The 12,828-nt window shown below is 50.6% G+C and overlaps 1 protein-coding gene across 1 annotated transcript in view; it reads left to right on the top strand.

Moving 5' to 3' along the window:
• The window catches only part of LOC119372487 (glucose dehydrogenase [FAD, quinone]), a 551,903-nt gene that overhangs the window by 268,968 nt on the left and 270,107 nt on the right, over positions 1-12,828 (top strand). The window contains exon 6 of the mRNA XM_037642957.2: positions 12,608-12,775. Within this exon, the coding sequence (XP_037498885.1) occupies positions 12,608-12,775 (168 nt within the window). The remainder of the gene's footprint in view (positions 1-12,607; positions 12,776-12,828) is intronic.

The following is a 12,828-nucleotide window of genomic DNA, read 5'->3' as shown; positions in this document are numbered from 1 at the left end:
ATTAGTAGCCACAAGAGAGTTTATAACGGGCTCCAGAAATGCCACTCTTCGAGCGTTCGCTGTGACTGTGCTGCGCTTTCCTCGCAGGCCTGGCGTTTTTTACGGAGCAGCTGCTCCGTAAAAAAGGGTACCCTAAAAAGGGTATTAGGGTACCCTAATATACAAATCTAGATTTGTATATTAGGGTTCCCTAGTGCCCCGCCACGGTGGTCTCCTATGTTGAATAAATACCATGAAAGAAAAAAAAAAAAAGCCACGGTGGTCTAGTGGTTATGGCGCTCGACTGCTGACCCGAAGGTCGCGGGATCGAATCCCGGCCGCGGCGGCTGCATTTTCGATGGAGGCGAAAATGTCTGAGGCCCGTGTACTTAGATTTAGGTGCACGTTAAAGAACCCCAGGTGGTCGAAATTTCCGGAGCCCTCCACTACGGCGTCCCTCATAATCATATCGTGGTTTTGGGACGTTAAACCCCAGATTTTAATGCCACGCCCACTTCTTGTTTCATTTTATGTTTTTTGGGTTCGACCAGCAAGGACGGTTATCAACGCTCGAGGCTGTCCGTGAAGTAGTGTTCGAGAAGCTTCTCGATTGTAGTAGATCATTTTGTTAAGATTTCGCGCCGCACGCGAATGTTCCAGCTTTACCGCCACCAGCGATATCGCTGGAAAGTTCGATAGCGCCTGTATAAAAGCCGACGCACTTAGCCGCTGAGCAGTTGATCGACGGTCGACGCTCTGTTCGACGCTATCAGTGTATTGCTGTAGTTTGAGTTTGTTTCCCGGCCACAAGTTCGGCCAAATAAACAGTTTCATATCGGACGTGCTGACTGCTGTCTTCGTCGACGTCACGACCACGTGACATCTGGTGGAGGTGCTGCTTCATGATCCGGACGCCACCGCGGAGCGCTGACCCAAGCCCAAGCCGCGAAGAAGACGACTCTAAGGACAACCCGGATCCTCGAACCAGTCGCCGGCAGAAGGGACTACAACCAGAGTACGGGCTCCTTCCCGAAAACGCCAGGCAGCCGAAGACCGTCACATCGCCCGCCGAGACGATGACAGACCCCCTGCCGCCTACAACAGTAGTGATGCAGCAGCCAAGGGAGCCACCAACTTTCCGTGGATCGTCGTTTGAAGACCCGGAGAGCTGGCTGGAGACGTACGAGCGAGTCGCCGCCTTCAACCACTGGGACACTGAAGCGAAGCTGCGCCATGTCTACTTCTACTTAGAAGACGCCGCGAAGACGTGGTTCGAAAACCATGAATCGAGCCTTCAATCCTGGGACCTCTTTCGGACGACGTTCCTCAATACCTTCGCGAGCATCGTCCGCAAGGAAAAGGCCGCTGCTTTGCTGGAGACAAGAGCACAGCTACCGAATGAGACGGTCACTATCTACACGGAAGACATGACGCGACTTTTCCGCCTGGCCGATGCTGCCATGCCTGAGGAAAAAAGGGTGCGCTTCCTTATGCGGGGAGTGAAACAAGACCTGTTTGCCGGATTGGTGCGGAACCCACCGAAAACTGTCACCGAATTCCTAAAGGAGGCTACAACAATTGAAAAATCCCTCGAGATTAGGACGAAGCAGTACAATCGCTCAACCCTGTCGACAGGCTACACCGAAGCGCACTCGCTAGGCACCGACGCCCTACGGGAAACCATCAGAGCGATAGTGCGGGAGGAGTAGTGTTCGAGAAGCTTCTCGATTGTAGTAGATCATTTTGTTAAGATTTCGCGCCGCACGCGAATGTTCCAGCTTCATCGAGAGATAACGCCGCCACCAGCGATATCGCTGGAAAGTTCGATAGCGCCTGTATAAAAGCCGACGCACTTAGCCGCTGAGCAGTTGATCGACGGTCGACGCTCTGTTCGACGCTATCAGTGTATTGCTGTAGTTTGAGTTTCAGTTTCCCGGCCACAAGTTCGGCCAAATAAACAGTTTCATATCGGACGTGCTGACTGCTGTCTTCGTCGACGTCACGACCACGTGACATCTGGTGAGAAGCTTCTCGAACACTACTTCACGGACAGCCTCGAGCGTTGATAACCGTCCTTGCTGGTCAAACCCAAAAAACATAAAATGAAACAAGAAGTGGGCGTGGCATTATTTATAGGGTTCCCTAGTAACGCTTACCTTCACAACTAGAATTTCGTTCGATGTGAGCGATAGCTGAAATGTCAAGAAAACAACATTAGGCAGATCTCACGCCTTGTGTGAATCGGTTTCATGTGAAGCAATGAGCGAGTACTTCTATGCTGTATTTTACGGCTTTGAGCCGTAAAATACAGCATGGAAGCCAAGCGTTACGAGGTGGATCGACGTGTTTTTGTAAGTGCAGTAGTTGTGTGCACATCGTGGGTTTACCAAGCGCGTCGACAACACTGGTGTTTAAAGGTTAACTTATGGTCTGACGTAACGTCAACAGTAACGTTAGAGCAGATAGGTCAGTATTATCAATGAAGCGCATTTTAGAGTGCAATGGTGTGAACATTCTATGTAACTTTCGTTAGCGTATTGCTGCGGGGTCGAGCAACGCCAAATATAGCTTGCTGAATTATAGGAATAAAAATGTAATGATTATATTGCTATGGAAGCGGAGCCAGCACTACAACGGCAATTGTCGTTGCACCAATGTTACGCCTGCATAGGGTATTTTTCCAAAGCAATTTAAAGACCCTGCGTGGCTCTGTGGTAAAATACCTGAATGCCACGCAGAATGCTTGGGTTCGATTTCTGTAAGGATCCTGATTTCTAGTCCTTGATTCCTTAAGTAAATGCTGCCGATGTCTCTCTCTATTTAACGCTCTCGCCTTTAATTTGCCAGTGTATGTTCTCGCCGTTCTTGGGCAGATATCAACTGTCAATCAGATGTGGCGGATACTACGACCCGCGGTAGACGGGCATGTGTCACACGTGTCGATTTGACGACGTATTCGACAGGATTTTGACGTTATTCATGTCATGACCTGACTGTCATATTCGTCAAACCCTCTTACTCTCCCATACCAGTTTTGGTCTACGCCACCATGGCCCGCCACGGTGGTCTAGATATGGCGCGTGACTGCTGACCCGAAAGTCGCGGGATCGAATCCCGGCCTCGGGGGCTGCATTTCCCATGCAGGCGAAAATGTTTGAGGCCCGTGTACTTAAATTTAGGTGCACGTTAAAGACCCCAGGCGGTCGAAATTTCCGGAGCCCTCCACTACGGCGTCTCTCATAATCAACTCCAGATATTATTATTATATTGGTGTGCACCACGTTCAGGAGGCCACCAAGAGAGCACGCAGACGTAGGCGGCTAGATAGATAGATAGATAGATAGATAGATAGATAGATAGATAGATAGATAGATAGATAGATAGATAGATAGATAGATAGATAGATAGATAGATAGATAGATAGATAGATAGATAGATAGATAGATAGATAGATAGATAGATAGATAGATAGATAGATAGATAGATAGATAGATAGATAGATAGATAGATAGATAGATAGATAGATAGATAGATAGATAGATAGATAGATAGATAGATAGATAGATAGATAGATAGATAGATAGATAGATAGATAGATAGATAGATAGATAGATAGATAGGTAGATAGGTAGATAGGTAGGTAGATAGATAGATAGATAGTGTAGCGCGTCGTGGCGACCGCTGTCTGCGGGTAGCGGGGCCGGTCGCCGTCGCTCCGTCGAATCAGGACCAGGGGAGAGCTTAGAGCAAACTCAACGGGTTTATTTACATTTTGACAGTGAGTTGAGATGAAGACAGAAGACCGCTCTGGGCGAGGCGCCGCACGCCCTTTTTGTTGACCCCCGTTCCCTAGGTCCCTAGGTTGGGGATCACTACACAAAACAATGCGGACCAATGGTGATGTGGAAGTTCCTCTGAGGGAAGCACCTTCCTCGGGAAGGGACACGCCCTTCATGTATGTTCATAGAGGCACAACACTGACCCGCACATACACACACACCCTTGCCACTAGTCGCAGCGCCGCCGTAGAACAGGGAGGGGGAGAACGGAAGATGCACGTGCGCATCGACCCCTTTGGTGCCGGCCGCGCGCTGCGTTCCCACGGGAAAGTTTCAGCACGCACTTTCGAGATGTGCCAGGTTCGTGGAATCACTCCGGGGGAGTTAATCCCTTGACCAGCGCTGTCGTCGTCAATCTGTGGGCGCCGTCTCGTGTAGTCGGCCCCTGTCGTCTCCTCCGTCAAGCCGTGGCGAGACAATCCTTTTGGCGCTGGTCCGGCGGGCGAATGACCCGCTGGGTCAAGGCATAGCGTGATCGCTACAGCTCCTCCGCCGACGGGAAGATCTCGGACGTCGGGTAGTATCAGCTGCTCGACGGGAGAGATCACAGTAGCCGCATTCTTCCAACACTATTGAAACCACAAAGACCAACCTCTCGAACCAGCAAGCGCCGGCAATGAGTTTTCGGCAACCAGGCCGGTCTTTCAAATGCGCCACAAGGCACCTATACGCTTTTTTTTTTATATGGCAACCACACTAATACTCTTGCTCATAGCTAAAACCTTCGATTACTCAAAAGACTACTCAAAATCATTACGGAAAACGTTCCTCAACTGAACACAAAAGAAAGCCAAAGCAAAAGAAAAGCTAAAAAGCTCTGCTTAATGTGTCAACATTGGCGTTCGCGGAACCCTTCTTATACTTCACAGTGAAGTTAAGCTCCTGGAGCGCAAGGCTCCAACGTAGTAGTCGTGGATTCTTTCCCGACATTTGCGATAGCCATGTCAGTGGGCAGTGGTCAGTGACGAAGACAAAAGAAGTTCCGTAGAGGTAGCAGGCTAATTTTTGGGTAGCCCATACAATGCAGGCACATTCTTTTTCCGATGCACTGTAGGCCTCCTCGCGAACCGAGAGTTTCCTGCTGGCGTACAACACAGGGTGCTCGTTCCCGTTCTCATCCTCCTGGCAGAGTATTACTCCCAAGCCTCTGTTGCTGGCGTCGCATTGCACAATAAAGGGACGATCATAGTTCGGTGCATGCAGTACGGGTGAGCTAACAAGAGCCGATTTGAGCCCCTGGAAGGCACCCTCCATCTCCGCACTCCAAACTACCTTTTCTGGAGCCTTCTTGCGCAGTGCATCCGTTAACGGAGCGGCTACTTCCGAGTACTGAGGGATATAGCGCTGATAATACCCCGTCAGTCCCAAAAAGGAGCGGATAGCAGTCTTGGTTTCTGGCTGCGGGAACTCTCTAACCGCCTCTACTTTCAACTCGTCAGGTCGCCTCCTGCCCTGCCCTACCACGTGCCCTAGGTACCGTACTTCGGCGCGAGCTAGCTGGCACTTAGCCGGCTTCACTGTTAGTCCAGCGTGCGTCAAACGTCTAAGGACATCGCTAAGATGGTACAGGTGGTCTTCCCATGTATTGGAGTAAATAGCAATGTCGTCTAAGTAGGGAACAGCGTAGCCTTCAGCCCCCTGCAGAACTCGGTTCATTAGCCTTGAAAAGCAAAATGGGGCGTTCTTAAGGCCAAAGCTCAGAACTAGGGGCCTAAATGTGCCCGTCGGCGCCACAAAGGCTGCATACTCACTAGCTCGTTCAGACATTGGAACTTGCCAATAGCCTCTTACTAAGTCCAAAGTCGAGACGTACTTAGCGGCACTCACTTTTTCCACCAGCTCCTCTACGTTGGGTATAGGATAAGTCTGGTCCTTTGTGATCGCGTTAAGTTTGCGGTAATCCACGCAAGGCCGTGGATCCTTCCCAGGAACCTCAACGAGAATCATAGGGGACGTGCAGGTGCTTTCGCATGGTTCGATAAGCTTAAGCTCGAGCATTCGATCTACTTCTTTTTTTAAGATCTCCTGCTGTCGCGGGGCTAGCCTATACGGCCTCGACTTCACAGTGGTGTCAGAAGTTAGCTCAATGTCGTGAGTGATAACCTCAGTTCGCCCTGGCCTTTCCGAAAAAACAGTGATGTGTTCGGACAACAAGTTGCGTAAGTCGACTTTCTGCATGTCAGTCAAGCCCTCTGCAGGTGCCGCGGCTTTCATGACATCGGTAACCTCCATTGATCTTCCAACCTCCACCAAGCCTGGAATTTCAGGCGTTAGCTCCTCCGTGCTGTTAAGAGCCAAATTCACTTTCTGCACTTCTCCCACATAACTCTTCATTAAATTGTGGTGGTAAATGACAACCTCTCGGCGCCTTCCTTTCCGTTCCAGTGCGTAATTTGTGTCCGAGAGCTTTTTCACAACCCGAAAGGGCCCCTCCCATTGAATCTCCAGCTTATTTGCTCGCGAGGGGCGCAAGACCATTACCTGATCGCCTTCCTGATAAACTCTCAGTTTCGCGTTTCGATCGTAGTAGCTCTTGGCTCTACTTTGCGCCTCTCTCATGTTCGCCTCAGCAATGTCGCGAGCACACCGCAGCCTTTCCAGCAATTCAAGAATGTACTCGACCACAGTAGGGTCGGTACTTTTCGACTCCCAGGTTTCGCGCAAAAGTCGCAGTGGAGACCTGAGCGTCCTTCCGTAAACCAGCTCCGCGGGGCTGAAACCCGTCGCTTCATGAGTGACCGATCTCAGCGCAAACAGCATTGCCGGAAGACAAGCATCCCACTGACACTTCTTTTCAAAGATAAGGGCTCGCAGAACTCGTTTCATCACGGAATGACACCGTTCTACACTATTGGACTGCGGGTGGTATACTGAGCTGTGGATTATTTTCATTCCACACTTCTCCAGGAATCCCGTAGTGAGAACGCTGGTGAATACTGAGCCCTGGTCGCACTGTATCTCCTGAGGAAAGCCCACTCTTGAAAAAATAGACAGTAGTGCGTTGACTACTTCTACGGAGCTTTGCTCCTTCATTGGGATCGCCTCTGGAAATTTGGTTGCTGGACAAACGGCGGTAAGCAAATACCGGTAGCCTGACTTTGTCACTGGGAGTGGTCCCACAACGTCTATTACAAGCCGGCGAAATGGCTCCGAAATGAGCGGAACAAGCTTAAGTGGTGCCTTTCCCTTCTCGTGCGGTTTTCCCACTCTCTGGCAGGTGTCACACGCTCTTACGTGGTTCTCAACTTCTTTGAAGCATCCCGGCCAATAAAACTCCGTTAGGAGCCTGTCTTTGGTCTTCCGAGCTCCTAAATGCCCCGACCAACCAACTCCGTGACAGAGATCCACAATGTCAGGCCGATACTTAGCCGGCACTACAATCTGGTCGAACGTGCGACCTTTTGCAGTCCGGTAGTGGCGGTACAAGATGCCATTTTTGACGGGAAAACTGACATTCTTCCTCGTCACCCCTTCCCTGACGGTGTTCCAAATCTCCTTAAGGCTGGGATCGCTTTTTTGCTGCTCGATGAGCTCGTCTCTTGTCACTTTCCCCAGTACATTGCTTAGTGCTTTTGATACCGGCAACACGAGCAGCCCCTCCTCCGATTCCCTTTCAGCTGTATCAGCGCTAGTCTGCTCCTCTGACCCCTCTCTTTCTTTTTGAGTAGGCGACGTGGTAGCAGGCTCCGCTGTGCTGACTCCAGCTGGTGTTGCTGTACTTCCGGTGCAACTCGGTTCTTGCCGCTCTAGTTCGGCTGCTAACGCGCGTGCTTTAGCTCTAGTCAAGGCTTGTACTGTTCCCTCGTGAAAACTTTTCCCTTGTTCTCTAAGCAGACGGTCGGTCCGATTCGAGAACAAATAGGGGTACTGCGGGGGCAGCTTGTCTGACACCGCCGCTTCCGTCTCCACTTCTCCGAACGGCCCAGTGATGATTACTCGAGCTACCGGAAGACAAATGCTTCCATCTTCCAATACTGGTTTAATCCATGCGCACTTGCCGTTGTAGTCTGCTTGTGCCACATAGTCCGGGTGCACCAGATCCATGGTTGCCCCACTGTCCCGTAAGACGCGGCACGGCTTTCCGTTCACCGTTAGGTTAAAAAGATACGGACTAAGCAGCTCCTCGCTAGTGGCTGAGTCAGAAGTATACGAAAGGGCTGGCCTGGGCCTACGACAGCCTATGGCAATATGACCTTCCTCCTTGCATTTGTAGCAAGTAGGTGGTTTCTGAGCCTCAAAAGGACTCTTTTTGGAAAAATCCCCCGAAACCTTTCCCTCTTGTTTGTTTTGTGATCCTTGACCACTTGCAGCAAAGTCCGTCTTTTTCTGTGCAGTCATACCTGCGCCAGATCCCTGCTTCGCCGTCCAAGGTTTCCCTTTATCTCCCGCTTTTGCTGGAGGAACCTCGTCCCTTTCTCCCCGGCGTGACGCGTACTCGTCAGCCAAGTCGGCAGCTGCCTGTACAGTTTCTACGCCGGCTCTATCCTGGATCCAGAGCTTCATTGGCTCGGAAAGTTTTGAAAAAAACTGTTCGAGAGCCACTACTTCAAGAGCCTTTTCGAAGTTCCCAAAAGCGTTGGCTCCTTTCATCCATTCGACTAAGTTGACCTTCAACTCGTAGGCAAACTCAGAATACGTGCTGCCCTGCTTCTTTGTCAGATTTCGAAACCGCTGGCGGAACGCGTCTGACGAAAGTCGGAACCTCTTTAGAAGGCTATCCTTCACTTTGTCATAGTTGTCTGCATCCTCCACCGGAAGCCGCGCGATCACATCCGCTGCTTCACATGGCAGCAAACTTAACAAATTTCGAGCCCATGTGCTACGATCAAGGTTCGCTTTTTCACAGGTTCTCTCAAAGTTCACCAGGAAGAGGCCCACATCTTGCCCTACTTTGAAGGGTTGCATTAGCTTAGATAAATCACAAAGATTTTGTCTGCCTGCTACCTCCACTCCTTGAACCCCTGACATCTTCCTCATTTCCACTTCGAGTCGCAACTGTTCTACCTCCAGTTCTTTTTGCTTTAGCTGGCGCTCCTGTTGCTCTCGTTTATCTTGGCGTTCCTGTTGCTCTCGCCTTTCCTGACGCTCCTGTTCCTCACGCTTTTTCTCGCGCTCCTGTTCCTGTTGCTTTTGAATCTCGTTCCACGTTTCTTTAATATCTTCACTGCTCAAATTCAAGCCCTCGATAGCGCTAACAATTGCGTCTTTCTTCATCCCCGCATCTACTTCTGCTCCCAGCTCCTCCCCCAGAATCACGAGCTGATTCTTCAACAAACGCTTCCAATCCATGACAGAGAACCAGTGTGGTGCGGCTCACTCTCTACCCAGAAGTTCCGTAAACAACTGCTTCTGTGGTAGCCTCTACCAGCGAAAAGATTGCACTTCTATCTTATCAGCCTGGCAACCAAAAAACCAAAGCCAGCACTCACCAGTCCACAGCTGTCAGTCTCCATGATCTCGGCGTGTTGTTCATTCTCCGTCCTCCAGGCTCACATCCAACCGCTTGCCATCCAGTTGTAGCGCGTCGTGGCGACCGCTGTCTGCGGGTAGCGGGGCCGGTCGCCGTCGCTCCGTCGAATCAGGACCAGGGGAGAGCTTAGAGCAAACTCAACGGGTTTATTTACATTTTGACAGTGAGTTGAGATGAAGACAGAAGACCGCTCTGGGCGAGGCGCCGCACGCCCTTTTTGTTGACCCCCGTTCCCTAGGTCCCTAGGTTGGGGATCACTACACAAAACAATGCGGACCAATGGTGATGTGGAAGTTCCTCTAAGGGAAGCACCTTCCTCGGGAAGGGACACGCCCTTCATGTATGTTCATAGAGGCACAACACTGACCCGCACATACACACACACCCTTGCCACTAGTCGCAGCGCCGCCGTAGAACAGGGAGGGGGAGAACGGAAGATGCACGTGCGCATCGACCCCTTTGGTGCCGGCCGCGCGCTGCGTTCCCACGGGAAAGTTTCAGCACGCACTTTCGAGATGTGCCAGGTTCGTGGAATCACTCCGGGGGAGTTAATCCCTTGACCAGCGCTGTCGTCGTCAATCTGTGGGCGCCGTCTCGTGTAGTCGGCCCCTGTCGTCTCCTCCGTCAAGCCGTGGCGAGACAATCCTTTTGGCGCTGGTCCGGCGGGCGAATGACCCGCTGGGTCAAGGCATAGCGTGATCGCTACAATAGATAGATAGATAGATAGATAGATAAAAAACGCTCATAGTCCCTTCCATTCAGTCAGAAATGCTTCGCACTTAGAAACAGCAACAACAATAAAGGAACACGATATGGGCGCAGACTAGCAACTGAAGTTGCTCCTTTCTCGTTAACGAGGTTTTTTTTCGCAATCTTTATTGTTAGTTTAGATTAACAACTCGCCGAGCTCTGAGTTCTTCTGAGTGGACAATAAAGCTCTGGCTCGCGACTTCCGAACAGACCTTGATTTAACAAGGGACAAAACACAAGGTACACAAATCAGGCACTATTTCAACAAACATTTTACCGCGAGGTGTAACACGTTATTGATCCAATAAGACCTTGCAGGAGAAAAGGGCAGTATAATAGAAACAGCAAACAAGACACGCAATTGCCGGAGGTTATACTCACACTTGTACACGTAAAGTGTACGAGTCATGCTAAGGCAGCATGCGCAGACCAAGACTTGTACCTGATTGTTTGGTAGCAAAATAGACAGTGCGCTTCACGTGTACTCGCTATACGTGTGTACGGGCCAAAAAAAAATAATACGCGGCTCTTCCCAACTACACAGCAACTACACAAGTCCTTCAACGTATCTTCATCATCCAGGACCCCTTTGCTATTCGTGTCTCCGCAATTAGGTTGCGCAAATTAGTGTGGAAAAAAATCACAGCATAACCACGGAGTGAATGATGATGAGTGGGCGAAGCTGCGGAGGTTCATCGGTAAACCGTGAATCTTCCGTGAATTCTGCCCAGTACATCATCACCGACGTGAGATCGGGCGCGTTTATACTAAAGGTTCGATGAGAGTTATCACGACTTGCAGCTCACTTTAATTTTACATGTACGCTGTGAATTTTCATTGTTCAATCATGCACAGGAGAAATCGCACACACGCACTGCCTTGGAGGTCAAAATCCAGTGCCTATATATACGGGGTGGTCAGTGAACGCTTGTGCAGCGCGAGCGGTCGGTTTTTTCAATCAAGACGCTGCCTGCGTCGGCGCCGCTGCACCGCGAGGCAAGATAGGGGGGGGGACCGTAGGAGAGGAGAAAGAGGGGGAAGCGTAGGAGAGGAGAGGGCGATACATATCACGTACTGTCGCAGCGCATTGTCTTTAGGGAGCCTTCATGTTGCACGCCCCCTCCGTTTTTAAGACTGATTATGGGAGAGGGGAAGGGGGAGGGGAAGGGGAGAGGGGAAGTGGAGAGGCGTATGGGAGAGGGGGAGGGGATCGGGGAAGGGCAGAGGGGTAGAGGACATGGGGAATGGTGAGGGGGAGTGGAGAGGAGGTGTGTGGAGAGGGTATGCGCATGCGCAGTAAGGGTGGTCACGCCACCCTTATTGCGCATGCGCCACTTACTGCGCACACCACCACCACCACCACCACCGGACAGATACTGCCGTTTACTGCCGGCTGCCGGGAGATACGCCGGACAACGGAGACGTGACAAGGTTAGACTAAGAGGAGCTACGCCCCTAAAAATGGCGCGAGGCAGTGGCTCAGTGGAAGTTACCTAATGGTTACGTGTGTGATCCTTCATTTGCCATGTGACAAAGTCGCACCGTAGGTGTGAAAATTCGACGACGTGGGGCAGGATGTTGTCAGTGTAGAGTAATGAGTGTCACGAATCTTTCCCCGTTTTTCATGTTATGTTTTTATGTTACGTTATGTTATGTTTTTCATGTTTCATCTTATGTTATGCCACTGTTAGGCTTATCTCGCCACCGTATTAACGCCATAGCGTTAGAGAGCTCGTGTCGCATAAATTCCGCTGTCGGCGTCGCTACCGACGCTTGTGAGCGAAATATCGCCCGTAAGCGAAAAATCGATAAAGAAGCAAATAAAATAAACAATAAAAATCTTCGGTCCTATTGAGGATCGAACCCGGGCCGTTCGCGTGGCAAGCAGGTGTCCTACCTCAAAGCGACGATGTTACTTGCAGCTGCTTCGGAAAAAAACACTACGTAAATGCCATGTAGTGAAAGGAGTCTCCTTAACGCATTTTGTTCGTCAGGTGTCACGACGAAAACGAGCCCATTCGGCGATTTGTAGGCGCATTGGCGAGGCCATCGAACTACGTCGAAAAAGGCCGGGATAGTGCAGCCATCGCCGCTAAAAACACACACGAACTTTCAAACAGCTCTAAAAATAGACAACTATATCCATCTAGCGGAAAACATATCAAGCCAACGCCGGCTTTCTAGAGGGGGCGTTGATCAAGCATACAGCAAATGCTAGATAATGTGCTGCCATCTGTGAGGCATTGTGAGAAATATGTCTCAACTCTTTATGGCCACCGAGATGGCGGGCGCGCGGCGTGTATCTCGGAGGCCATGCGACTCTTGAACAGGGAAGTGCTTTAGATTGAAAACCTGTACCATTCGCGCGCGCACACGCGTTGCGTGTGTGTGTAATGCACATTATTAAGTATGCACTTAGTGGTTGAAGTGCGCACTAGGTGCCGGATTTCGCTATCGCGTTCAACTCTTAAAGGCGAAGCTTAAGGGTCCCCTAATTTTTTTTTTCCTTTGTTACAGAATAATATCTGCAGAAAAAAAAAGCGAGCGTTCTTTTTTTTTGCGAATTCAGGTGCTTGTAAAAAGAGGCATGGCTCAAGGTGTCACCTTCGACCGCTTCTCGGTTGCACACCGGGCCCTGGCACGGCGGGAGGTGATTCTTTCAGCTGGGGCCATCGGTTCCCCTCAGCTCCTGCTACTTTCAGGCATCGGACCAGCCAGACATCTCGGCGACATTGGGGTGAGCTGTGTGTACCACGAAGAGGCACGTCTTGTTGCACTCAGTGCGTATGC

The sequence above is a fragment of the Rhipicephalus sanguineus genome, chromosome 10 (genome assembly GCF_013339695.2).
Source record: "Rhipicephalus sanguineus isolate Rsan-2018 chromosome 10, BIME_Rsan_1.4, whole genome shotgun sequence".
In the NCBI taxonomy this organism is placed as follows: Eukaryota; Metazoa; Arthropoda; class Arachnida; order Ixodida; family Ixodidae; genus Rhipicephalus; species Rhipicephalus sanguineus.
The sequence above is the reverse complement of the archived record's forward strand: the minus strand, read 5'-3'. Positions and strand labels throughout refer to the sequence as shown.